The sequence below is a fragment of the Polyodon spathula genome, chromosome 13, assembly GCF_017654505.1.
Source record: "Polyodon spathula isolate WHYD16114869_AA chromosome 13, ASM1765450v1, whole genome shotgun sequence".
In the NCBI taxonomy this organism is placed as follows: domain Eukaryota; kingdom Metazoa; phylum Chordata; class Actinopteri; order Acipenseriformes; family Polyodontidae; genus Polyodon; species Polyodon spathula.
Window position 1 is genome coordinate 41,071,775 of NC_054546.1, and position 27,439 is coordinate 41,099,213.

Sequence of the window (27,439 nt, forward strand, 5' to 3'; positions counted from 1 at the left end):
TCCAAGACATTCCAGTACTGCAATCAGAATCTCTCACCACCTTGAACAGTGTCTAGTGCTGTCCTGTAAGAGATCCATTTAAAACATTATTTTAAACAAACGAAACATTCAAAGCTGGCAGTGCAGAATCAAATACATCTTTATAGCCCCAGTCATTTCCATCGACCTCAGTCTTTCAAACCCCATTCATCTTCTCATTCACATTTGTAAATACAGTAGGTTAATAATATTCTGTCACATACACAAGGCATATGGGAAGAGGACCAGATTCCCTCTGCCTCATATTATCCAAGAGGAGGACGACAATATCCTTTATCCATTTTGTGTGCAACAGAAGTTCAGTGTATTCTAATACGTACATAACAATTAAATACAAAAACAATAATACATTGTATCACAGCCCCTGTTGAATCAGGCCATCTGGTCACCTTGTTCACACACACAAGGTTCTACAGTAGTGCTGCACAATGATAAAAGCTGCAGGAAGACACAGCATGTCTTTGCAAAACAAGGGCTTGGCAATGCATGAAGTTGAAGGCAAGGGTACAGTATATGCCTGTAACAGAGCTCAGGGATTGTGAAAGGGCAGGGCAGCTCCAGATCATTGCTAATATGAGGCTGACCACACAGACACTCTGCAGGGAAAGACCTGCTTCAGTGGTTCACAGGACTTTGTGATTTCAGCTGTGCCAGTGAAGTTTCTCATGAACATCATTTTGGTGTTTAAGCATATGGTATTGTATTTTTTTGTACACACACACACACACATATATGTGTGTGTGTGTGTGTGTGTGTGTGCGCTGTGCCTCTGTTTATGCTGTTCCTATGGGAGAGGGTTTTTGGCAGATTACCTGCGGTTTAGCTCAATAAACCGCTCCATAATCAAATCTGCCACCAGATTACAACCAGCAACTCTACTTACAATCTTCTTTTCATGCTAACAAAATACTCATCCAAATTCAATTTCTAAGTTGAGATTGCATTATGCTTTTTCTTTTTTGGCTGTAATAACTGCCATGGTTGTTTCAGTTACAGCAGATATACTGTGTCTTCCTTACCAGTGTTCAGTATACAGAGCCGTGTACATGAGCCAGTGGCAAAGCTACTTAACCTTCCTGCAGATTCCACACAATACAAATGCATCCAAGTTGAAACAGTTTACTTACACAAGCTTACAGTGTTGTCTAGTGCCTCATCTTTAATATACTGTATAGCACCACCGTTCTTTCAGAGCAGAATCTGGAACTCTACCCAGCTTCAGTCCTTATCAATGATTTTTTGTTGTAAACCCCTACTCTCAGGGAGGCTGTGTGAATGATAGATCAAACCTGCCACAGGAAGTTTCACAATAACTGTTAGCAAATATAACACAAGGTAACACAAAGAGAAAAAAGACTTTGCTAGCGTCCTTCAGGTTTTCAGGTTGACACTCAAGTCTATTGTTTCTGTCAGTATACGTAAATTATATATATATATATTATATATAATAATATATATATATATATATATATATATATATATATATATAGGGGAAGCACGATCAGAGGGGATAGCTTCGTGCTAGTTTCCTATCTATGTATCTATCTTATAATGCATATATGTTTTTTGGCAGGGCAACTTGCCAAACTCCATAGAGTTCACACACAGTTTTAATCTAAATAAAAGTTACTTATTAACTTTAAGCTTTCAACATTTTTTCCATGCAGAATTAGGCAAGAGATAGATAGATAGATAGATAGACAGATAGATAGATAGACAGATAGATATTCATACACACATATTTTTTAGTATCAATATCAATAACAATCTCACTTTTTGAAATGCACATAACAAAATGTGACTTACAAAACATTTGAGACACCCCAATATGCCTGGTTGAAAAGAGAATTGGAAACAAATGTGAAGTTAATCCAGACTGAATATTTTGTGTGGCGAGGAACGTACCGTCATACACACAAGACAACAGTGGTCAGAAAAAGCTCTGAGGCAACAGAGATGGGGCATTGTGTGTTTCTTTTTTTGTTTGTTTGTTTAAAGTAATTAGAAAAATAAAAATCCAAAGAGTTAAAAAAGAAGTCAGTACCATGTTCAAACGGGAGGTCGTTCTATATTATACAAAATATATCTGGTGCTTGTGTACCGTCTTGGCAGCTAAATGGTGTACTGGTTAACAATGTAAAATGTTTTGAATGATCCGTAGCTGCACTGCGGTCGGGGGGGGGGGGGGGGGGGGGGGGGGGGTACAGCAAGACAGACAGCAAAAGCTGACAGCCTGACTGTACTTCAGCTCCATGATGTCACAATGCTGATCCAATCAGAAAACTGGGTTTAAACCGATGTGAGGCTGCGGGTCAGTAGGTCAAACAGTTTAGATTTTCAAATTTCTACATTCATTAATGCAAATCTTCTATCAGTTTTTTTTTTTTTCTTTGAGGTGCGTGTTAATATGGACAGTACAGATTTCCTTTGATGGGGTAACATTAGGGCGAATGTGTCACAGCTACAGAGTGTACAATGCGGGGTACATCTTGAGTACAGAATCTTAGACAGGTGCTGAAACATATGCCACAGAATTGAACCAACGCAGCAAACAGTTAGACTGCCTGGTTACAATATTAGCCATGGAGTCAGCCCATTGCTCTAGTAGTCAGTCATGTAGCTCAGTGCGAGTGAAACAGCAGGACAGCAGTTTCCTCTTCCCCCTCGGGTTATAGAAAAAAAAAAACGCAGTAAACGTGCCATGTTAATACGAGTTACGTGCCCTTTTTAGACTATGCATAACAGGCTAAATAAAAGCTTAACAATTTTATAATAATACATCCTGCTACTTATAGGGAAGTAAATTTCTGGCCGTCCCCCTGTGAGAGGGATTCTGTTAGTACCATCCTGTACCTTTGAGCTGTCGTGAGTTACAGCTACACTGTGACTGTGCTGACGGGAGTGGAGTTATCAATAATGTCCACTCTTCTACAGGGGGCTCTCCCCCTTGGGTCGGCAATGCCTCCATCAACAATTTTGACACATCAGCTGCCTATCATCAATCAGAGAAGAGTCCTGTCGACCCTGCACCAAGTCTCTGTAAAGATGAACTGTTCCCATTCGCTCTAGTGGTTTGAAGGGATGGGACTCTGTGATGGATGAATCCCTAGGTGTGGATAGTAATATTTACTCAGTGCAGTCTCCTCCCCTCCTCCTCTACTGCTCGGTCTGGCTGAAGTCGTAGCAGAAGTGGAGGTTGCTGGGGGGCTTGGGCACGGGCGGGGGGGCGTCGGGGATGGGAATGTTCTCCAGGTCCAGCAGGCGCAGCTTGATCTCCATGGACAGCAGGATGTCCAGCTCGCTCTGCGTGCACTCGCTGGTCATGTCCTTCCCCAGGAGGACATTCAGGCCATCCGTCCACAGGCAGAACTGTACAGGGGACAGCGATGGGGACAGAGGCATGGTTTGTGCGAGGCCTGGCTATCAAGTGGCACACTTTCATTCACATCTAGGGAAGATTCTTAGAATTACAACTTGATTTCCAGTTTACTCACGTCACTCCTTGATGATGCAACAAAATTCAAGTGGTACTCCTCCAAATCATAAGTAATGGTGAAAGCCAGGTCCAGGACTTCCTGTAGAAAGGCGTGGATTACTAAGACATATCAATGAGACTCCTGTTGCAGAGCAGCGTGAGCCGTTCCAGGTTTTACTGTAAGCTTAACCAGCCTCACCTGAGCCTGTTACCCCAGATAAACAGGCTGAAGCTCCTAGTAAGACCTGGAATGGATCAGCCTGCTGTGCAATGGGAGTCTTATTAGTTTTACATGAGAGGACCACACTCCAACGGAGGCCCATTCAATGGCATCCTAATGAGGTTGGAAATGAGGCCCCCTACACCCTTCAGTTTTAGGCTGTGTCTCGCTCACCCTGTTCTGCTTTCCAGAGCCCTTCTCCTTCATGTGTGGGCAGTCCTTGCCAGTCAGTAGTGCTTTAATGTCAGCCACAGGAACTAGGAGAGAGGGAGTGAAGAGAAACTTGTAAAGAGTATAATAGTCCTGTTGCTTTTGAACTGGGTGCACTGTGGGGAGCTGTCGGTACAAGTCATGCAGATTTGGAGGGCACGTGAAATCAAAATGGAACTTGCCAGTTGCAAAGGCAATCTATGGGTAGACAATGCATTCATAAGGTATGGTTACATTTATAAGTTAAAGGGGTGAGGGTGGGGGCAGGGACTTCAATAAAATAGAGAAAAGTAGAACCCCTTTCATCCCCTGTTTTATTGCTCCAAGGACGTGGGAAAGCCCACTGCGCTGTCACTCACTCTTCTCCTGCAGGGTCTCTATGGGCGGGGTCTGGCTCTCCTCATCCACATCCCCATAGTGCAGCACCTTGTGATTGGGCGACAGGCGGCAGTACCACAGCTTGTCTGCAACAGCAAGGAAGCACGCGATAAAACTGGGGCGCACTTTCCCTCCAAGACACATTAACCCTCGCAGTCCTTAGTGGCGTATGTTAAAATAGGCCATCGGAAACCACTCTGGAACCTCTCGGGACTCCTAGGTCCCAGTCTGAGGTCGGGTAGAAATATATGTACAAAATAAATTGGCCAGTTCTCATGTATACCCAGTGAAGGAGTTCCTTCTTCAGCTCGACAAGAATAATTCAGGGCTGGAAGGGTTAACGTAAGGATAGGCATCTCCGGTCCTGGCAATGCCATTCTCCTTACCTGGATGCAGGTTTAATTGGGTCAGTTAAACTATAAAGAACATGGCTGGAACAAAGAGTTGCCCATCCCTGCTTTGAAGCCTGAGAGCTATTCGAAGAACAGTATGTTAAAGGTTACATGGCCAAACCGTGACTTATATCCTGAGGGAGCCGCGCGCTTCACTTTGCTCTCCGGTACTTGCCTTGTCTCCGACGGCTGCTGATCTTCCTGAACAGAGTCCCATGGCACAGCCGGTTGAGCCGCTGTTGGCGGATCAGCTCCAGCAGCTCCGGTTTCAGCCTCTCCTTCAGCTCCCTGCCAGGGCAATCACGGAGCGTCACTGCACCGCTCCCTCCTCCAGCCACGCGCACAGCGCTGGACTCTGCTCTCAATGGCCCTCACTGGAACTACTATTGAGGACTAGCTCACAGAACTCTGTATCTACACAGTACTGAACGTCACTATACCTTCTATCAGTGATGGAAATAAGACTCCTACTGCATAGCAGTTTCACCCGTTCCAGGTTTTACTACAAACTTAGCCACAGGGTTAATAGGTAACAAGCTCAGGTGGGTCATCTTAAACTTGCAGTAAAACTGGAGGGGATGAAACTGCACTGCAACGGGAGTCTCATTGCCATCCATGCCTTTAATGGTGTTACATTATTATAAGGAATTGTTTCTTTGGTAAGCCGTAGAAGCTGTTATTGGTGTTTTCTAAGAATATAAAGAACTTAAGGGAAAAGCAACAGTTACTTTATAATTATCACTACTATACTCTGCTTTGACACAAATGCTGTGTAAAGAACAGCCTCTGCCATCCCATAGTGCTGTGTCTGGGAATGAGAAGAGCCTGTCTCCTTCCCCTTGTGATCATGAACGTGGGTCCCACCTTCTTTGCTTTGTGATACTGAAAGTAAGAGCATGCCAGTGGGTGCAGAGATGCAATGCATTACAGCACGCTAACTGTGTATGAATAAGGTCCTTTGTGCACTGCACTGTAGGGCAGTAATCCTTCCAGTCATGTGCACCCATACCCAGGGCAGACCTATCCCATCACTGCGTCTGAGCTCTCACACCACCACTAAGAGCTTCTGTGGGCTTAATATTCTCTTCATTTCTGTTTTCCACTCAAAGCTGGCTCAATCTGCACAAGCCAGTAAAATTCCAGTAATTAATTCTTCCCGTTGGGTCGTGTGTTAATTTATGCAGTGCATGCTGGGAAGCGCTTGTCTGTGGCAGAGCTTTTAGCCAAAAAAACAGCAGAATCCATAAAGAAGGTCACAGAACACCAGCAGCAAGACTATGCTGGATAGGACTTTACAGAGAGGAGGACCAGAGATGGCACCTACAGTACAGGCCTTATTCATGAAACTACCTTAGAAACATTTCAGCAGTCCTGGGTCCTGTTCCAGTATTTCAGTTCACCAGTCTATTCATAAAAGTACAGCACTGGTTTCTTATTTAAATATTTTTTTTTTGTTAAGATAATGTCAAAAGTGAAAGTTACTCAGCCCCAGTGTTAATGTAAATAGTGATTTCTGAAGGATCCTCAAACTGTCACCGCAGTCATTGTGCACAGCCCTGCCCTCTAGTGTCAGCAGGCAGTACTCACAGGACGGGTGGGGCGAGGGTCTCCTCCTGGTGAAGCCGCTCGTTCTGCCTCAGCTTCAGGATCTCGCTGTAGTTCAGGGCGTTCACCTTGTTCTTGAAGAGGTCCAGGGAGGTGGGCTTGCTGGACAGCGTCCTCGTGATCTGCTCCCTCACCACCTGCATCACCTGGGAGACAGCGGAACACGACTCATGTTAACCCCCGAACTGCCGGAATCAGACATTCCTCTCCATTTATCAATCACAACAAACTCCTTTGTCCCCGTATCCACTACAGCAGGGGTGGCCATGCCTGGTCCTGGAGAGATGCAGGGTTTTCATTCCACCCGAATTCTCACTCACTTAATTGAACCAATTATTTTCATAATTGGTCAACACTAACAGTTTTTCCAGGTCTTTAGCCACTGATTATTTAAAGCTTCAAGACTATGGCTCTCCAGGACCAGGGCTGGCCACCCCTGCAGGGGATGAACAGGATCAATTCACTCCATAAATGTTTCATCGCTAACAGTAACTACCATTGTTTTTTTTTCATATATGTAACCTATAAAATGAGGCTTTTTGGAGATATTATTGTGGACAAAACCAGATAGCTGATACAGCACAACATTAAAGTTGTAATTGTCTATTTCCAATAACCCTGCATCAGGAATCACTGACAGTGCACTTTCACAGCGCTATAACAATGACAAATGCTGGGTACAGATGGCTCAAAGCTTCTCTTGTGAGACCTGCAATCTGGAAAACATTCTGACACAGGCAACTAGCACAGCCCATTAAACCCGTCTCCCCTGGAAACATCACCTTCTGTTCCCTCCCTCCACAGGAACTGTCACTGAAACCGTGCGCACAGAGCCGAGCACAGAGGGCTTTGCAGATTGATGGTATTTGTATTGCTGTTGTTGCAGTTCGTGTTTAGACATACAACGATGCCAGAGATAATTAACGCGAGTCGTAATACATCCTGAACGGCAGACCAAGCTAGTTAGTCTGACCTGCTCCACACCAGGCAAACAAGACATCCTGCTTGTGGAACCACTGCAGTGTTTACCCTTGAAGCCAAACACCACCCAGGTTTATTGCAGTACAGCACGGCAAAGCACAGCACAGTGTAGGAAAGAGCTGGCAAGCACAGTGCATCCCAGATGATGCAACGGTAAAGCATTGCAAAAAACATGGTTAAGCATGTAAAGCAGGGTAAAGGGATAGAGTACGAATGGAGAAGACTCAGCAAGCTGCAGGATTACTGTGCAAATGCACCCTGGTAAATGAATACAAAGCTATCCTGCTGCACACTTGAATTACAGGGCAATCCAGACACATTGCAACAGTACACAGCATGGTCTACAGCTGCTCAACTTAAGTGCATTACTTCATTTTTTTCCCCTCACTAACCTAAATAAATAACTATTGCAGCATTTCACTGAAACATACTGTATGGCCAGGCAGTCTGGTAAAGGGTTATCAATGTGAACCAAAGCCTGCAGCCAGCAGGGTGGGAAGCAATGGGCAGCTGTGAAAACCAAACCACAGCCGGGCTGGGGCAGGCAGATACATACAGCTGCTACGAGATCTTAATGAAATATCAATTCGTGGAACAGGAGAAAACCACAAACAGGTCAACATGCATTCATTATCAAAAGAAACACTTTCTTGCAGCCCTGTCTCCAGTATTCCTCTTGACGCGATGAAATGCTGACAAAGACGACAGCAACAGCAGAATCCTCTCAGCTGGGCCAAAACTTGGCTCAGACATTATCGTTCTGCCTCTGAACACGCAGACATGCAAATAAAGTAAAGCATTCGGACAAGACAGAGAAATAAACTGTGGAAATACTTGTAGAAATGAGATGAATGCATTACCTGGTATACGTGTTACTAGAAATTCGGCACACAAATACAATGTGAATTCATATAACTACTAAAAAAATAATAATAATAACCAAGAAAATCTATATTTTAGGGGTGTTCTGGTACTACACCAATGCTTCCACCTCGACAGTGACAGCTGACTTTGTGGACGGCTACTGGACTGGATTGAGTTTATTAATCATGGGCCATTATGTCCTTTTTATACAATCAACAACACATAATTTCAAATCTGCCTTATTTTATTTTTACTAACAATATCGAAACTGCATGTTTATATCAAGGGCTCCTCGAATTTAATCCTAGGGTAGGTTTAAAATCTTATTCTAAACTTCAGAGAAATTTCAACAGGAATCATAAAGAGCTACTAAACAAAAACTTAAGATGAAACCAGCTTGAACCTGACATTAAACCCTGAGATCAAGCCCACAGCCCGACTGTGCCTTTCTTCAGCTCTCAAGCAATACCCGCTTCTTCGTGGAGCCCTGGCTGGAGAGGACAGCTGGCTCATCTCTCGAGTCTCTCCTCCATCAGCCTTCACTCTGACTCAGTGATGCTCTCCGACTCCACTCCAGCTTGTACAGCAGCTGGCCCATATTTATTAGTTACCTTTCCCTGCATGCATGCAGACAGACATGGCAGAAACAAACAGTGGTTTGGTGACCTTCCACAGGGCAGAGTTGCAGGGCAGCTACGTAAATCACTAACTCTGCTGCACTGAATGCTGCCCCTCACTCATGTGCTCTGGTCTGGCCTGGTTTGCAGTTTGCTGCTGTCTGCAGACAGACACTGAACATTCCATTCCTCGCTGTCGGTGTGCCCTGTCAGTCGGTCTGTCTCTGTGACATTCCATGCAATAAACTTCAGTGGGCCAAATAAAATGCACCCAGGACCTTCCTTTTGTGTCTTTTGTCTAGGCAGCTATAGGTTTCCATAGCAACTATTTTTGTTTTAGGGTGTGGGTATTTTGGGTTTTTTTTCCCCCACTTTATAAAGCTAAGTAAATGCAGACACTGTATTTCTTGCAGAAAGTGATTTCGCTAGTAAACAAAACATTGATTTAAAATTACCAAACACTGGGCCCTATCAAAAAAAAAAAAAAAAGTAAAGCCCTTTTTAATGAAATCGAGTTTACAGTTCATGAAATCTTTTGTTGGCAGTTTTAGAGAGGGTTAGAGGTTTATTCTCATGTTCAAAGCACTGTTTAACCTAAGAGGATGTTTAGAAGTCCTTAAACCCCATTCCTCGATATAGTATACTCGTTCTACTGCACACAAACAATTGTTTTTTTACAGCTCTTCTTCCCTGGTAAAATCATCAGGCAATGTAAGAGAGACCCTGGCTCTGGATTACTATCAGGCAGATGGCTGTATCACTTTCAACAGAGTACACGGTGACTAAGGTTTGGTCCCCAGTATTCACATATTTCATTTACAGCAATAATGTACTCTTCAAAATGAAAAAGCACCTCAATATAATGAACCTTTAGTTGTTTTTAGGTAGAAAAAGTCAGACATATTTTTCTATTTGGGCTCCAAATAATAATAAAAAAACAACTACATGCAAACAAGCTTCCCTGTGGTTTTTAAAAGAGATCATTGCAACGTGCAAGCAAGGTACAGCTGATTCAGCAGGGTTTTCACAGCATCCACTAAACACCACGCCAGATAATCTCTGGTTCTGGTCAAGTGCACAGAACAGCTGAGGTGGATATTGCCTGATATCTCATAAAATCAGGGAGACAGGGCTTTTCCATGGCAGCCGCTGATCTGCAAAGCAAGTTAACAAGCATCAGTTATCCACCTGTTACTCAGCATTACCCTCATTCTCCAGACCAGTTTGCAGCAGCAGCAGGACGGCTTTGTAACGAGGTTGTCTTCCCTGTGTCACCAGGGCAGGTTTAGTAAAAGGAGATGCGAAAGAGTCCACGCCAGCCTGAATCATTCAAATACAAAATGCCCACATTCTCATACACAAACACAGACGCAGCCAGTGCCATTTACAAATCAACTTAATTAAGCAAAAGATTTTACCTCGGCGACTACGAAGACACAGCAGATCCTATTCCGACCCTGCTTGTTACCAAGGATAAGCTGTCTTTTTTTATTAGGAGGTGACTGTCTGACTCCCTTTGATCTCTCTACCAACAGATCCACGCACAAAAGAAGCTGGATGCATTGTTTACCCCAGAGCTGCAGAAGACACTGCACTCCACTCCACTCCCTCCCCCTCCTCCTCCAGCCCCAAGGACCCCAGCGTGTGCCTGGCTTCCCAATGGCAGCAGCGTCCTGACAATAAGAGAGGAGGAGAGCAGAGAGGGCTCTCTCTCCAGGCAGAGACAGGGAGCATTGCAGGGAGCAGGGATTCATTTCCCCACCAGGTTTCTCAATACCTGTGGATAAGTACATTCAAGAACCCAAAGCTGCCATACAGTTTATGATACCAACATCCCTGTTGGCAAGTTATTACAGACAAACAACAATGCTTTCAGGAATGTAGTCTTGAACATAAGAAGATTTTTAGTGAATTTCAAACTCAATTTCTGACAAATCAGCAGCACAAACTTAATTCCAGTTCAGTGTTTGGTAAATCTCTGTTACAAACTAAATGTTTATGAGCAAGCAGAATAAAACCAAATCAAACCGAAGTCCAACACGCCTTAGAACGAAGTGTAAAACGAGGGCAGGAAAATAATGCGCTCTACAGGGCAGAGAAAGAGCCCATGCTCCATACCATTCTTTTTCTTTGCTTGTTGGTTCAATATTGTTATTAGGGTGCAGTTGTGTAGTGTCCTGTGATCAACCTGCAATGCTTGCAAAGCGCTTTGACATCCTGCGAGGATATACGCTCCACTCTGCTCCAACAAACCCCCCATCAGTGCTGTCCCCTTCCCAGCCCAGGCTCCACTCACCTGGGCAAGCAGCTCTCCTGTGCTCACCAGCAGGGTCAGAGAGGGTGGCTCTGAGCGTTTCAATCTCTCTGACAATAGCACCCTTGACAGAGAACAGGAAACAAACTTGATTCCCTCCCCAGTGTCGGTGATGCAGGTCTGATCTTTGTTTTATACAAGGTTTGTTTTTAACTTGTTTTTGCTGATATAAACAAAGCCAACTCCCCTCTCTCTTCCCAGCATTCCCTGCGTCATGTTTTTTTGTTCTTCTAATACCATGGTGAAAAGGCAGCATGCTCGTCCTGGTCTATTGAGTGCATGCACAGGGTTTAGGAGCATGTGCACAAACAAACAGATCAGTCCAGCAGCTATAACAGCTCTATGTTTGAGGACCTTCCCTTCAAAATGATAAACTCAGATGGGTTTTGATGTAACCTGGGGATTAGTCCCAAGGACTTAATTTATCTTAATGGTCAGAGCTGAGGGACTGGATGTCAGTGTGTGGGCCAGTGCTTAGCGCTAAGGACTTGTGTTCCAGTTGTTAATCCCATAGACTAGCAGTAAGAGGCAAGAACTGAACCCCTACCTTGTCAAAGTCCTCCTGCGTGGCCCTCATTTCCTTCCACGTCTTGTTCAGCAGCTGGATGCAGATACAGAACAACTCCTCCAGGAGGCGATCCTGAGCAAAGAAGAGGGGATAATAGTCCTGCCCGGTCTCTGAGGCTGCGGTGAATCAAGAAGGAAATCGTGTGAAGACGGTTGGGGTGGCACGACATCCTTGATGTGTAAAACCTGTACTGTGTGATAGGGCATGCTAAAGAAACTACAGCACTGTCCCCCCCAAGCTCCCCCAGACTCACGAGGGTCTCCGATGCGCAGGATCTCACACAGGACCAGGGTGAGCTGGATGCTGCCCCGGGCGAACGGGCACTCGTGTTTATCTTCTCGGCTGCTGTTCTCCAACACAAACTGGGGAGAGGAGGAGGAACAGGGAGTCAATACTGAACCGCAGCGTTCGGTGCACTGATGGGTTAAATGAGGTGACCTTTTATAAGTCCAAGGGATCGAACACAGCTTCAGTCCCAACACTGCAGATCCAACTTTCAAATTTAGTGTGAAAAATACAGCAGCAAAAGGGAACACAGACAAATATAAAGAGAGCTTCGACAATGATGCTGAACCTGCAGAGGCCAGAGTTAATATCTAGGAACGTTGTAATAGGATGTATCCTTTATAAGGAAATGAACGGATTGGTAGGACTGCAGCCTCCCGCTTGGACTACCCCCACCAATCTGAACTGATCTACAATCCAGAGCCTGCTACCGTAACGAAATGCATGTTTATAGCAGCTGTGGAAACCAAACGCCAATATTGTAATTCTACTAAAGCGTGTAAAAATTTTAGTCAAACTGGTATCACTGACTTATGATGGCACATAAGTATCAAAGAGCATAAAAGCACATTAACTTCTTGTTGTGGTACAGATTACAATCAGTGACGGTGGACCGCATGCTGTTTGGAGCACCCTATTAACACAACCACCCCCCCCCCCCCCCCCCCCTCCACACAGACACACACACACATTGTGAGCTCCCTCCTGGCTGGGATTTCCCTCTGGGAGCGATGCACCTTACTTTCAATGAGCAGATCAGCTGCCTGGAGGAGAGGACTGGGTTAAAGAAACAGGCGATGCAGCAGTGAGAAGGCTGTGCAAAGGAGCAGAATGACACCCTGATACGGTGCGAGTCAGGGAGCAGATTGCAGGCTTTCCCTCCCTGCCTTCCTTCCTCTTACTATCTGTTTCACTGCACACAGAGCCCATTCCCAGGCACCATGTGTCAGGAGAGTTTTTCCCAGAGGGCTGACTAGGAAGGTCATTTCTTCAGTTACTAAGACTCTTAACCACCTGCTCGCCAGCCGGATTGGAAAGCGCTCTCAGGGGCTCAGTGCGGCAGAGCTGCACAGTCACCATGCTGCCTTTTCAACCTCTAGAGGTCAGGCCTCCAACCCATCTGATCTGCTGAGCCAACGCAGCCCTTCGGAGGACAGCGGTCTACACCACTACACAATCTGGACAGGCTCAAGCTGTTCAAGAGACGCCCACACACTGAAAAACGGACTAAAAATATCTCTATACTGTCTCCTGCATGCAGCTGGTCCCCTCACCCTGCTGTATGCGTTGGGGTACCGCGAGGAAAAGTAGACCATGGTTTCCAGGGCCAGCAGTCCAGGAGGGGTGCGGTTCAGGTCCAGGCCCGGGTTACTGTTGTTCTGAAGGGCGAGAAATAAACTAAATAAATAAATAAATAAATATAAACTACAGCACCTGATCGAGACACGCTTACAAAAACAACAACAACAATAACTTTGAGCTCCCAAAAGAAAAAACTCCGGAGTGTTCGACTGACTCCAGAATTCACCTCGATGATCGACATCGGAAGTGCCTGAATGCAATCTTGGCGCACAGTGCTTCCTGGAGGAAGAAGACTACAAGACCCAGAATTCCCTCCACACAAATCCTCACATTTTTTAAAAAGTTTTATTTTTGGTTTTCAGAATAATGTCAAGTTTAATATTCAGGGAACTGCTCCAGCCTGTTACTGAATTATGTAGCAGTCTGGACTTCTTGGAGTGGCTCATGAGCTCAAAGTTTATGAACAGGTCTCAAGATCCTGTGCTATGGGAGATGAATAAGTGCCCTCCCACTCTATCCCTGTACCCCCTGTGTCCCGGTGACTCACAGAGAAGCCCAGTTTCTTGAACTCCTTGGCGCACAGAGAGCGTCTCTTCTCGGTGGTCAGACTGGCCTCGCTGTCAGACTCGAACGCCAGCTGTCTCAGCCCGTGCAGCATGTCTCGCTGCTCCTGAGAGAGAGAGAGAGAGAGAGAGAGAGGGTGAACGGGGTCCCCTAATCCAGTCAGCAGGGGGCACTGGGCTGCGGTGCGTTAAACCCCCCTCTCTCTTTCGCTGAAGCTGCAAGCTCCTAGTAGGTGTTTCCATTGTGCAGCAGGTGGTCAAAATTATCTATGATCGATCACAGGAGGCTGTGTGGTCCATTGGTTAAAGAAACATGTTTATAACCAGGAGGTCCCCGGTTCAAATCGCAGCTCAGCCACTGACTCACTGTTAGAAAGTCACTGTTACACCACTGGCTCCCATCCCTCAGCTCTGATGAGGTCTGCTGGATTCTACTGTCCAGACACTGGATGAGGGTGTGCGGAGAGGGGTACCTGACTGGAGGGGTCCAAAGGGGTCCTCATCTTGGGCTCCAGGGTATTAAGGGTCACGGACTGCAGCACGTACAGGTAATGAGCCATCTCGTCCCCAAAGGCTCCCGAGGTGTGGATAATGTTCTGGGGGTCACACAATACAAACAGAGGGAGGTCTGGTAACTCAAGCCTGAAAGAATCTAGGGGTGCAGGCTTCACCTTTACTGTCTTTGTAAGCAAACCAAACAAAACAACATGCAGACAAGACTGGAGTTCAATCAGGAAGAATTAGTGCTTAGTTTCATAATCACCTTGTTAATGTACTGCCGCAGGCTTTTCTTTCCTAGAAATTCAACCATTTCCTACAAATGGAAAAGCAAACGTCAAGAAGTTAAAGGAAACCGGACTAAATGTTTTCCACTGTGGTCTGCTACATTGGCTCTTTAATGTAGGAGACTGAACTTTACTGTATTTGTAACAAACTGAACATAACTTACAATGTTATTGCAGAGACATGCAATGCCGGCAAATGTCCAGGTGGTGGCAGCAGGAGTACTGGACTGTAGTACAAGTGCTCAGATAACATACTGACACAGATTTTCAAAGAGTTCTTCATTCCTGAACTAACTCCTAATTGATGTATTTTTAGTTTTAAAGATTTATTTTTTTTTAAATCAATGAGAAACAAAACACATTGACAGTGCTTAAGAGGACCTGAAATAAAAAAAAGTAAAAAATTTAAAAAAACTTAAAAAAGCTTGCGAGGGCTTTGGGAGAGGGGAGCTAAACCAATATATAAAAGGGTTGAGAAAGCAGACGGCAGTGCCTCATACCCGTTTCTTCCCGTCCCCAGCGGTCTGCAGCAGAGCTATGAGCAGGGCCATGGCCTTCGTCTGAATCTGACGATTCTGACTAAGTGGAAGAGAACACATTGCAATCAATACAGAGGGGGCAGGGGGGGTAGTCATAGCAACAGGAGTTGTGCAGTGTTCCAATGTTCCCCAGCCCTAAACCTCCTTTACAGCAATGCCCGCTACCTTCTTGTGTGGCCTGTATGTTTAATCTTAGGTGGGCATTTCTAGCAATAACACTGGGAAGATATTGATTTAGATACTGATTTTAAACCTGGAGCGTACACCTGTCTTCGTCATGATCAAATCTTTTTTTTTTTTTTTTTTTTTTTTTTTTTTTAAACTAAATTACTTTTCAAATGCTGCTGCTCCCATTGGCTCCTTAGTTCAATGAGCTGTATTATCTGCAGTGTTATTATGCGTTATTATGACTACCTCCAGGTCTCCCTGTCCCACAGAACCATTTTACACAAGAAGCGCCTTTGTTTAATTAGCCCGCCCGTCTGTGATCAAGCAAACCTGCAGACTGCTTCACTTAGCAACAGGGAGCTTTTAATATGAGTCACGGTTTGTGATCTTCAGATGCAAACCTGCTTGGAGTGTGCAGAAGCAGCTTCCGTTCCCCACACTATCTAAGGGGTGGGGCGCTCAACAAGTGGCTTCTCCCTGTAATGGGTTTACCAGTCGCTCGGACATGGGGTTTGGTTGCACCTAAAGCCCGGCTAAAAATGTTATGGCTATTCATGTCCTGAAATCTGAACCTGCTCCAATAAAGCTTGTATTCATGAACTGATTGTTTGAAAGGAACTTCTCATTTTCTCATTGTTGACAGTGGAACCCCCTGGTTCCCTGAAGGTACAGCTGGAGGTGCCTGGGGTCCTTAAGAACATAACAAAGTTCACAAAGTAGAGGAGGCCATTCAGTCATTCTTGCTTTTTAGTACCCTATTGATCCCAGAATCTCATCAAGCAGCTTCTTGAAGGATCCCAGGGTGTCGGCTTCAACAACATTACTGGGGACTTGGTTCCAGACTTCCACAATTCTGTTTAAAAAAGTGCCTCCTATTTTCTGTTCTGCGTCCAGCTCTCCAATAATCATTGACGGGCCCAGTCCGGGAAAGCGCGGGGCGGGGCAGTACTTACACCTGCAGGTGTGCGATGAGCTGCTCCAGCGTGACCTCCTGCTGCACTTGCTCGAACAGGCTGCTGCTGCTCAGGACCATGCTCTCCAGGATAGCCAGGGACAGCTGCTGCACAGATGAGTCCACGGCCTTGAGGCTCACATAGCCAGCGATCTGAGAACATGGGAGAGGGTGAGGAAGGACAATGCCACTGGCCCCGTCTTTTCAGTTCTGGAGGCGTGGCTTCCAATCTACCTCTTTAGGTGGCATCAACCATGCCCTTGACAGTAGTCTACATCACTAAACCACCAAACTATTCAGCAGAACCCGCAGCCACTGCTTGAGAGAGACTGTGATCATCACTTCACCTCGGCTTTTACAAGCACTGAAGAACAAACATTATCACACGCAAGGGCTGAATACGTGACGCAAACACAGGCGATATGGGAAAAAGGATCTGCGTACCTTTTTGATGAAGACAGCTGACAGGTTCTCCCAGGAGACGATCCCGTGGTCCATCAGCTCCATGAAGGCTTTCAACGCATGAGCCAGTACCTCAGGAGGACTGAACCAGGGCGACAGGGTAGAGGCAATGAACCCACTGGCAGAGACAGTGAACCAACCCACTGGCAGAAGCAGGAGAATCCATCGCTTTCACTCTTACAACCGAGGACAGTTCCCATGCAGCATACCGACGCTGCAGAGAACCTGATCACCATGGGCTGCATTTCATAGCAACTGACAGGGCTTTTACCAAATACATCATTTATATAAAGAAAGTAGACACAGGAGGACGACTTTCTCTTTAATTCAATTCAATTCGGGAAGTTAGGATTGTTTTATATTTTCATTTGTTTAGTTTTTTGTTTTTTTTATCTGAGGGAACAGCTTCATTCAATGTGCTTCCTTCTCATCGTGTTCCTACAGTGAGTAGCCCAGCTAACTTCTCTATATTTGGCCTGTCTTTCAGTGGTAAATATTTCCTGTTAGCATTTATTCAATGAAATTGCAAATGTGTGGCGATAATAAACACAAATTGCCTTTAGGGTGATAAAATTACTGCCTCTTTAAAATACTAGCATTGGATAAGCTCTGTCTGGTCTACATCAGTAAACGCCGAAGAGGACACAGCTGAAGGTTAGAGTCTCAGTGGAGCACATGCTCCTCTTTAGCTCTGTAGGAAGTCCACAAACCGCTATGTTCTTTCCTCATATTTACAGATTGCAGAAGCTGTGGTCGCAGAGTGCTGTGAATATCGGTATTTGAAAGTCCTTTTAACTGGGTGTTACCATATCGCTATGATGTGTGTGACAGCAGTTCTGCATTCACTTTCTGCTAGCAGTAATGGTTAGGTTCACACTGAGCTCAGAGCCATGAATTCTCACTGGAACAGTGGAGAAGAACCTAGAACACTGCACTGAACAAAGGTCATTGTAATTGCAATGTAATTACACCAAATAACTGATTGCAGTTCAATTATCATATTTTTGTCTTTCGAACATTGTATTTTCAACTCGTTTTGGTGACCCCATTTGTTTGAGAAAAAAAAAAGTTCTCTAGTATGTTTGTGTATTTGTTCCTGTGGATATTTAGACTAATACAATAAACATGTCAATGGCTGTAGTTGCTTACGGCACTTTTCAGTATAATATAATTGGTGTGGGCAGTGCTATTGCTTCATCACGGAGGGACTCACTCTCTGCCCCTCTCCACGATGTCCACCAGCAGGGCATGCCCGTCCCGGTTAATGAACTCCTGGGCGAAGGTCACATCCGTGGAGATGCCAGCCAGCTGCTTCAGGGAGTCGCACTTGACGTCAGCGTTCAAGTTCTGGATCCCTGTGTACAGCTGATCAGCACAGCGACCCTGAGAGAGGGAGAGAGTGAGAGAGAGAAAGAAAGAGAGAGGGACAAAGAGATAGGGAGAGAGGATTGAGAACAGAAAGAGAAAGGATTGAGAACAGAGAAAGAGAATGAGACAGGGGGAGAATGAGAGAGGATTGAGAACAGAGAGAGAAAGAGAGAGGATTGAGAACAGAGAGAAAGATGAGAGGGGGAGAGAGGAAGAGAGGATTGAGAACAGAGAGAGAGAGAGAGGATTGAGAACAGAGAAAGATAGATGGAGAGAAAGGATTGAGAACTGGGCTCCTAGCACTGCCTTCTCTTTACAGTTCTTTTTTGTCAGCAATCAGATTAAACGACTGTAATCTGTAATCAATTCCCTGCACGCTACACACCATAAAAAATATCATATTTTACGCAAATACGTTAAAACCATTCTATGATTCCCTTAGGTGGAGCAGAGGAGGTGGGAACACAGAAATGGGAACACACTGTTGACGGTGAAGCGTTTGTCTAAGTTCTCAATTTCAACAAAACTGATAAGTATGCATTTCATTCTTTTTTTTTGCAACCACAGGGTTGCCTCACATGACAGTTGTTTTTTTGGCCCGGAAATGAAAGGCTGGCGTGTTTGAACAGGGCATTAGAATGTAATTCTTCTGTCAGCTCTTCAGGTTAATTAATGAGACGGTAAGGAATGAGAATTAGAGTGGGTGCGCTTGGCTATCACCGAGGCTTTGAGGTAATGAACTGCTGGCAGGACTCACTTGAGAACAATCCCACTCATAGCCCTCCAGGCTGAATACACACCCTGTTTATCTGCACATTCACCGCCCCAGGAACCAGACAGCGAGCTGTGATGTGCCATGCAGCTTCTACCAGCTTTAACAGTTCTGTAAAATGCATTTCTTCCCTCAGGAATCCTGTCATCCTCCCCCAGTTACTACTCACTATTTTCAATCATTTTAACACAGCAGACTTGGAAAAACACCTCAACACTGCAAAGCACTCTAATAGTACAGGAAAAAGAACTCCACTCAAAACTGCAAACCAGGGGGCTCCCGAGTGGTGAATCCGGTAAAGGCGTTCCATGTGGAGTGCAGGATGTGCCCCAAAGCCTGGAGGTCACTGGTTCAAGTCCAGACTATTCCACTGCCGACCAGGGGTGGCGTACAATTGGCTGAGCACCGTCTGAAGGGTAAGGCTTAGGACAGCCAGGGTGTCCTCGGCTTACCGCACACTAGCGACCCCTGTGGACTGGCTGGGCGCGTGCGTGGTCCTCGACACTGTAGCTCTGAGGTGGCCGCATGGCGGGCTCCGCAGAGTGAAAAAAAGCAGACGGCTGACGGCACATGTTTCGGAGACACAGCCTCCTGCATATAAACTCTATTGCTATACACTAAATAGCTTGTGCCAAAGAATTTTGATGAGCAATAAAGATGTGTAAAACAGTAACGCGTGACAACAGCTGTCCGTGCAGCTCCGCCCCTGGCACAGGCACACCCTCCACAGGGAGAGATGCTAAAAAAAAGCAATGCTAGTCTGCCTAACCTACCGGGGCAGTGGTGAGTCGCAGGATACTGCCATTCTTGATATCCAAGCGATTCTGAAATCAAAACAAAGATGAAGCTCTTAGGTTCATACTCCAACATTCATCGTTGTTCTCTTAAAACACATGGGGCACTGATGGCAATAAGACTCCTATTACATAGCAATTTGATCCAGTCCTGGTTTTACTAGGAGTTTAATAAGACACTCCTGGGCTCGTTACCTATACACTGTGGCTCATCAAGCACAAATTAAAACCTGGAATGGGTGAAACACGCTATGCTAGTGGAGTTTTATTTTCATCCCTGCAGTGTAATTCAAATCCAGTATGAACAAGCGGTGCTGGTTTTGCAGAGTCCAGTTCAAATGAAAGCAGAATGTGATCTTATCCATGTCAGAGGATGGGCACACACACACCGTTCAACCCAGAAACTCCTGCTACACAAACCCACACACACAAACAAACACACCGCTCAACCCCGGAACTCCTCCTACACACACACAAACACACTGCTCAACCCAGGAACTCCACCAACACACACAAACACACCGCTCAACCCAGGAACTCCCTCTACACAAACACACAAACACACTGCTCAACCCCGGAACTCCTCCTACACACACACAAACACACTGCTCAACCCAGGAACTCCCTCTACACAAACACACCGCTCAACCCAGGAACTCCCTCTACACAAACACACTGCTCAACCCAGGAACTCCTCCTACACACACACAAACACACCGCTCAACCCAGGAACTCCCTCTACACAAACACACAAACACACTGCTCAACCCAGGAACTCCCTCTACACAAACACACTGCTCAACCCAGGAACTCCCTCTACACAAACACACAAACACACCGCTCAACCCAGGAACTCCCTCTACACAAACACACCGCTCAACCCAGGAACTCCCTCTACACAAACACACTGCTCAACCCAGGAACTCCCTCTACACAAACACACAAACACACCGCTCAACCCAGGAACTCCCTCTACACAAACACACAAACACACTGCTCAACCCAGGAACTCCCTCTACACAAACACACAAACACACCGCTCAACCCAGGAACTCCCTCTACACAAACACACAAACACACCGCTCAACCCAGGAACTCCCTCTACACAAACACACTGCTCAACCCAGGAACTCCCTCTACACAAACACACAAACACACCGCTCAACCCAGGAACTCCCTCTACACAAACACACTGCTCAACCCAGGAACTCCCTCTACACAAACACACTGCTCAACCCAGGAACTCCCTCTACACAAACACACTGCTCAACCCAGGAACTCCCTCTATACAAACACACCGCTCAACCCAGGAACTCCCTCTACACAAACACACAAACACACTGCTCAACCCAAAGAGGAATGTGGCATCTTAGTGTAGAAATCAAATAAACTAAAGAAGATGATGTAGAGCAGCACTAGGAGTTGCCAAACACAAGAGCCCTCGATTGACCTCCACCCAGCATAAGAACTCTCACAATCCAGCCCTGCGAAACGTTTAAAACCTCTGCAGAGGAACCCCCTCCGCTCAGACCGAGTCCCGCGTGTCGAGACGTGCCAGGACCTGAGGGTTGAGTGGAACGCAAGCCAACACACATGGAGTAAGAAACTGGCCTGGGCTGATCCCAGAAAACAGAAAATCCCCTGTAATCACCTGCTTCTTGAAGTGCTATTCTACATTCAATATGCAAAAATAAAAACTAATTCAGCTACACGAAGACGAGAGAAAAGTGAAATAGCTCTAAAGCTTCTGTGCAGAAGCAAACGCTGTTTATTTTTAAAGGATTTGTAAAGTACACCTTTGAAAAGCTGAAAGGTCAGGGTGCATTATGACAGCTGTTTATGAAGCCTAACCAATCGAGTGACCGGTACTGCTTTGACTCACCGATTCAGTGATGTAGGTCTGGATCCCATCAGTATACTGCAGGGCATGTTTTTCAGGGGCACTGATGTTCCATCTAAAACACACAAGGCTGCTTTAATGCTCAAAGTTAGAAACTCCAGTACAAAAAGATATTTATACGAGATGCAAGCAGGTCTTGTACCAGGGTATACAGACTGCACTTCTGCAGAACTACTTCAAGTTCATTTTCACTTTCCTAGAAATGCACGTTTCAGAAGCCAGTTCCTGCTTCACATACAATCCTATGTTGCAATAGCACTGAACTCCGCACACTATTAAACTGCCAGCTTATAGCTGATTCAGAGTATTCATTAACTTGAGCTATAGAAACTAAATACATGCTATATTCATGTATATTCAAATTCTTTAAAATGATTTTGCCAAGACAACTTTAAAAAAAAAAAAAAAAACTAAATAAAAAAAAATAAATATTATATATATATATATATATATATATATATATATAATATAATATATATATATATATATATATATATATATATAGAACACGTGGTGTCTCCCTTCTAGTCTAAATTAGTCTTAATCAATGGGTTTACCCAATGCTTGGTACACTATGTTAAACAGAAATAATTTGAAAAAAAAATACAAACCCATCACAAACTTCTTTTATTACTGTTGACAGTGGTTTTTTCTGTAAAACAAACACAATGCATAGACTTCAGATGTATTTAAAGTGAGTTCACAACATTGATTCTGAATGCATCAAGCCAATACAAGTCAGGAATATAAAAATGATCGCATTATCACAAAGGAGCCTCGTTGTGACTGCTAATGTGCTGGACTACTGATCCCAGCCTTCCCAGCCTCACTTCCCAATACTGGCCTTGAAGAAACCATAGTGACCGGAATAGCGAGCAAGCCTGGCAAGGCAACAGCAGTCAGGACATGAAATATTAGTGAATGTTGATGAGACTTAATGAATCTGACCACTAGGGGAACTGAATTTACTAGAGAGCAGGGGAGTGTGCAGCGATCCTTTGGAACAGAGACAGTAATATTTGCTTAAAGTAAAACCATTTAAAATATCTATATGTCTGGTTCTTCTTTTAACTTAAGATGCATGTAGAGCAGACTCTGTTCAATATGATGTAACCAGAGTGTCTTCTGGTGCATGGTTCTGTCACTCCCAAGAAGACAGGGTCATCCGTACATATGAACACACACACACAGACAAACAGAGATACACACACACACACACACACACACACACACACACACACACACACACACACACAGATACACACACACACACACACACACACAGACAAACAGAGATACACACACACACACACACACACACACACAGATACACACACACACACACACACACACAGACACACACACACACACACACAAACACACACACACACACACACACACCGACACACAGACACACACACACACACACACACACACAACACACACATACACACACACACACACACAAACATACACACACACACACACACACACAGACACACACACAGACACACACACACACACACACACAGACAAACAGAGATACACACACACACACACACACACAACACACAGACACACACACACACACACACACACACACACACACACACACAACACACACAGATACACACACACACACACACACACACACAAACAGAGACACACACACACACACACACACACACAGACAAACAGAGATACACACACACACACACACACACACACACACAGACACACACACACACACACACACAGACAGACAAACAGAGATACACACACACACACACACACAAACAGAGATACACACACACACACACACAAACACAAACAGATACACACACACACACAGTTTGTCTCTATGTGTGTCTGTGTGTGTGTGTCTGTTTGTTGTGTTTCTCTAATGTGTGTGTGTGTGACAAACAAACAAGTCTATGTGTGTGTTGTTGTCACAGACAAACAGAGACACACACACACACACACACAGACAGACACACAGACACACACACACACACACACACACAGACACACACAGACACACACACACACACACACACAGACACAGAGAGACACACACACACACACACACACAACACAGACACAGACACACACACACACACACACAGACAAACAGAGATACACACACACACACACAGACACAGACACACACACACACACACACACACACAAACAGACACACACACACACACACACACACAACAGAGATACACACACACACACACACACACAGACAAACACAGATACACACACACACACACACACACACACACACACACACAGACACACACACACACACACACACACACACACAGACACACACACACACACACACACACACACACACACACACACACACACACAGACAAACAGAGATACACACACACACACACACAGACAAACAGACAGACACACACACACACACACACACACACACACAGACAAACAGAGACACACACACACAACACACAGTAAGACTGTCACACTGTTTGTCTCTATGTTTGTGTGTGTGATTTGTCTCACGTAACAGAGATGTCAACACACACTATGTGTGTGTCAGACACATACAGATACACACACACACACACACACAGACACACACAGACAAACAGAGATACACACACACACAAACAGAGATACACACACACAGACAGAGATACACACACACAGACAAACAGAGATACACACACACAGACAGAGATACACACACACAGACAAACAGAGATACACACACAGACAAACAGAGATACACACACACAGACAGAGATACACACACACAGACAAACAGAGATACACACACACAGACAAACAGAGATACACACATACAGCTCTGACTACTCTGTAGCTTGGTTTTTGATGCCTTGTACTGATGATAAAATACAGCACTTTCAATGAAATAAGCAGAGAGATTGCAAGAGACATGATACTTTATTCGTCTCTCTCAACGTTCTCTGTCTCCTTCATATATATTAGGTATATATATATAGATATATATATAATGAAGATATATATATATATATATATTATGAATTGAATTGCTGGGGCCCTCTTTGTAAATGAGATGTGCAAGATTGTAAGAAGTCAAAAGATACACAGCTGACCCCTGAGCTTCCTGGCAATCGTGTGTGAGGATCGTTACCTGGTCCAGGTCGATGAGCTGGGGGTAAGCCCCAGGCATCTGGATAGCGATCTTCACAATGTCCTTCTGGGGAGGCATGGTGAGGCAGCAGTGTCAGCGTGTGTCCTCGGCCCTGCTCTGGCTCACCGTGGAAGACAGAAGAGCTCCCAGTCAGATACCTGCAACCAACAAAGCACAGACTTCACATAACCAGCTGCAGAGGGAACCGGGAACAAACAAACATGCCTCAAACACAGCCACATGCAGGCCTTCCATTCCTATGCCTCAGTTCACAAACACACAGACTCTAGCACATATACACACTGCTAAGAAACATTAAAAGTTATCCGAGTAGGCAAACACCAGAACTTTTAGAGAATGCAAATCAATTAAAATATGTTTTAAGACAAGTGCATAAGGCAAATTGATTTTTTTTTTTTTCTCCTCTATCTGGACACAAAACCTTCACACAAGCACAGAAGACACTGCACAGAGACAGATACACACTAATACGTTTCCTGGCTGACGAGACCTGGAACTTGTAGGTTAGGTTTCAGATCCCAGCTCAGATCTCAGCTTCTAAAAAAGCCACTGTCTATTGCAGGCAGGGTTATAATCTAAAGGCATGAGACGAGGGGCCAGGGATGTATGAGTTTGAAGGGCTGGCACATGTGTCCCTCTCTACTGTCATCGTGGAATGATTCAATCCTCATAGCGATGTATGCTGGGCACATGATACACTCAGTGCTGTCGTGCATGGCAATGAAACTCAGCAATAAGCAACAAGTATCGAGGTCAGAGACCTCTCTCTTACACAGGGCGTGCCAGTGTTATTGCATTGACACCTCTCCAGACTGCATTAGAACAGACGCTTTTTCACTTCTTCATGAATGCCGTCATTCCTTTTCATTTTAATCTGTTTTTCCTATGTTTGTTTTGTCAGAGTTGACAGGTGGCTGATGCACTGGAAGTGAATCTTTGGTGTGGTGACTTAACCCGAGTCTAAGTTAAAATGAAACCACTCTCAACTACAGACAAATGACACAAGGCTTGCAGCTATTTCAAATATATATACTTTTTTTTTTTCTGAAGGCTTGGTTGCATGCATGTATTACTGCTGAAACCAACCTTCCTCTTATCTAGAGCAGCGGGGAACAGCTCGGTGTAATTCAGGGTCAGTCAGAAGCAGCTCCTCCTTTCAAGGCAAAATCTGGGACTGTGTTCAGATTAGCAAACAAGGGTGTAGCTCTAACCCTGGTACACTTTCTCCACCCAGCCTTACACGCCATTACCTAATACTGCCGTCACTGCACTCTTTATATTCCTTTATCAAACGCTACTCCCCCTTCCCTCCGGCTGACATCATGTCATTCCTGATCAAAGTGATGTCATCTTAACCTTGTTACCCCATCACAGGGTTGGGACCATACTCACAAACCTTGAGCCCAAACTGCAATAATGGTGGAATACCAAGGTTAGGGTTAATCAGGGTCTGTGAAACAGGCCTAAGGCGTTTAAAACACGTGCTATATTATATTGAAGTGCAGACCCAAAAATATTTTTTAGGGGGAGACATTAAAGCAAATAGTTAAATATAACAATGTTGCTAAAATCGCTGTCAGCATCTTCAGTGCTGTTTTCTGCTGTCACTCCGATAAGCCAGAAAAGCATGCGTGCAATGCACAGAACAATGAAAAACAGGTCCTTACGTGAAATGCTGTGAATTGTTTAAGAATGTCCTGCTTTTGAAGAGCTTAAAACTAAAACTAAACAGCAGGGTTATGTTTTTAAAGACGGGGTTAAGCTATTTACATGCTCACTCCAACGCTTAAACATCCTTACAACCAATTAAATCTCACGCATTTGGTCAGAATCAATGCTTCCATGCAACTAAAATAATAAATCATAATAAAATGCAGAAAATAGAAAAGTACTTAGTTTAATTAAATATTAATTAGAAAAGCGGAACTTGGTGGCCAGTATGTGAAACAGCGCCAAGTTGTCATTGATTTAATAAAAAAAAAAAAACATTACGCAAAACCTACAGTGCTGTACTAGCTGGCTGGCCATTGGTACCAAACACAAGAACAAGCTCCCGTCCTTTCAAATTCGACAAACTTCACTGTCAAAAGAAAAAAGGAAAACAAAAAATGAATTTCGTTTGGAGAAAAAAAAAAAAAAGAATTGAGCATATTGTATGCTGCTGTCCGCACCTACCCGACCCTACATACTAAAGCACTTCCATGACCAGTCTTCTGCATTCAGCGCACATTCCAAAACAACTGTCCCATCCAAGACGAAAAGAAAGCCCCACTAACCCAGATACACAGACCATGTATTACTTCACCAGGTCCGAAACACTGGATATGTCTAGGCGACAGAAAGTTACGTTTACACGCACGCACAGAAAAGAAAGAAAAAAAAAACGGTTAGAAATGTAGCTAATTTTCTTACCTGTTCACAGTGGCTTTCTATTATCTCCTGTTCGATTTGCTCACGAATCGCTATTTCTTTCTCTTTTTTTTTGCGCTCCAGCAAAACTACGGGTAAAAAAAAAAAAAAAAAAAAAAAAAAAAAAGTTTTGCCAAAGCCTACGCTGTAGCCAAGCCGATTGAATGATCTGCTCCACAGTTCCGGGTTGAAAGTAACAGTGCCCTACCCTCCCCCAGCCTGAAGGAAAGCTATTCGCATTGAGGTCTGCGCTCTTTCGGAGGACCGGTGAACTGGAGTTAGCTGCGGTGCGCTAATCC

General features: G+C 44.7%; 1 protein-coding gene across 3 annotated transcripts; it reads right to left on the reverse strand.

The window, feature by feature from the left end:
- Window positions 1-1,567: 1,567 nt before the first annotated feature.
- elmo3 (engulfment and cell motility 3) lies at window positions 1,568-27,335 on the reverse strand. 3 transcript variants are annotated; one of them, XM_041267446.1, is made up of 21 exons: window positions 27,144-27,335; window positions 24,711-24,868; window positions 22,165-22,205; window positions 21,536-21,608; window positions 19,633-19,683; window positions 17,933-18,102; window positions 16,702-16,801; window positions 16,259-16,410; window positions 15,099-15,177; window positions 14,577-14,627; window positions 14,287-14,409; window positions 13,798-13,920; window positions 13,223-13,327; window positions 11,917-12,025; window positions 11,643-11,779; window positions 6,302-6,465; window positions 4,890-5,002; window positions 4,304-4,408; window positions 3,909-3,991; window positions 3,534-3,614; window positions 1,568-3,408 (listed from the first exon to the last, which is right to left on the reverse strand). In XM_041267446.1, exons 2-21 carry the CDS (start codon window positions 24,786-24,788, stop codon window positions 3,196-3,198), a joined length of 2,151 nt encoding a protein of 716 aa, XP_041123380.1. In that variant the 5' UTR covers window positions 24,789-24,868; window positions 27,144-27,335; the 3' UTR covers window positions 1,568-3,195. The 3 variants fall into 3 exon arrangements, with proteins under 3 accessions (XP_041123380.1, XP_041123381.1, XP_041123382.1); XM_041267447.1 differs by lacking the exons at window positions 15,099-15,177; window positions 16,259-16,410; window positions 16,702-16,801; ... (4 more) ...; window positions 24,711-24,868; window positions 27,144-27,335 and adding an exon at window positions 14,763-15,090; XM_041267448.1 differs by lacking the exons at window positions 11,643-11,779; window positions 11,917-12,025; window positions 13,223-13,327; ... (10 more) ...; window positions 24,711-24,868; window positions 27,144-27,335 and adding an exon at window positions 10,200-10,550.
- Between the last annotated feature and the right edge of the window lie 104 nt (window positions 27,336-27,439).

Bases quoted from the DNA above. Each gene is read 5' to 3' on its own strand.
- elmo3 (XM_041267446.1), bottom strand. From the start codon at position 24,788: ATGCCTCCCCAGAAGGACATTGTGAAGATCGCTATCCAGATGCCTGGG. The intron at 5,003-6,301 runs GTGAGTACTGCC...TTGCCCTGGCAG, and splicing joins ACCCTCGCCCCACCCGTCCT to GGAGCTGAAGGAGAGGCTGA. The intron at 3,992-4,303 runs GTGAGTGACAGC...CCTCTCTCCTAG, and splicing joins AGAGACCCTGCAGGAGAAGA to TTCCTGTGGCTGACATTAAA.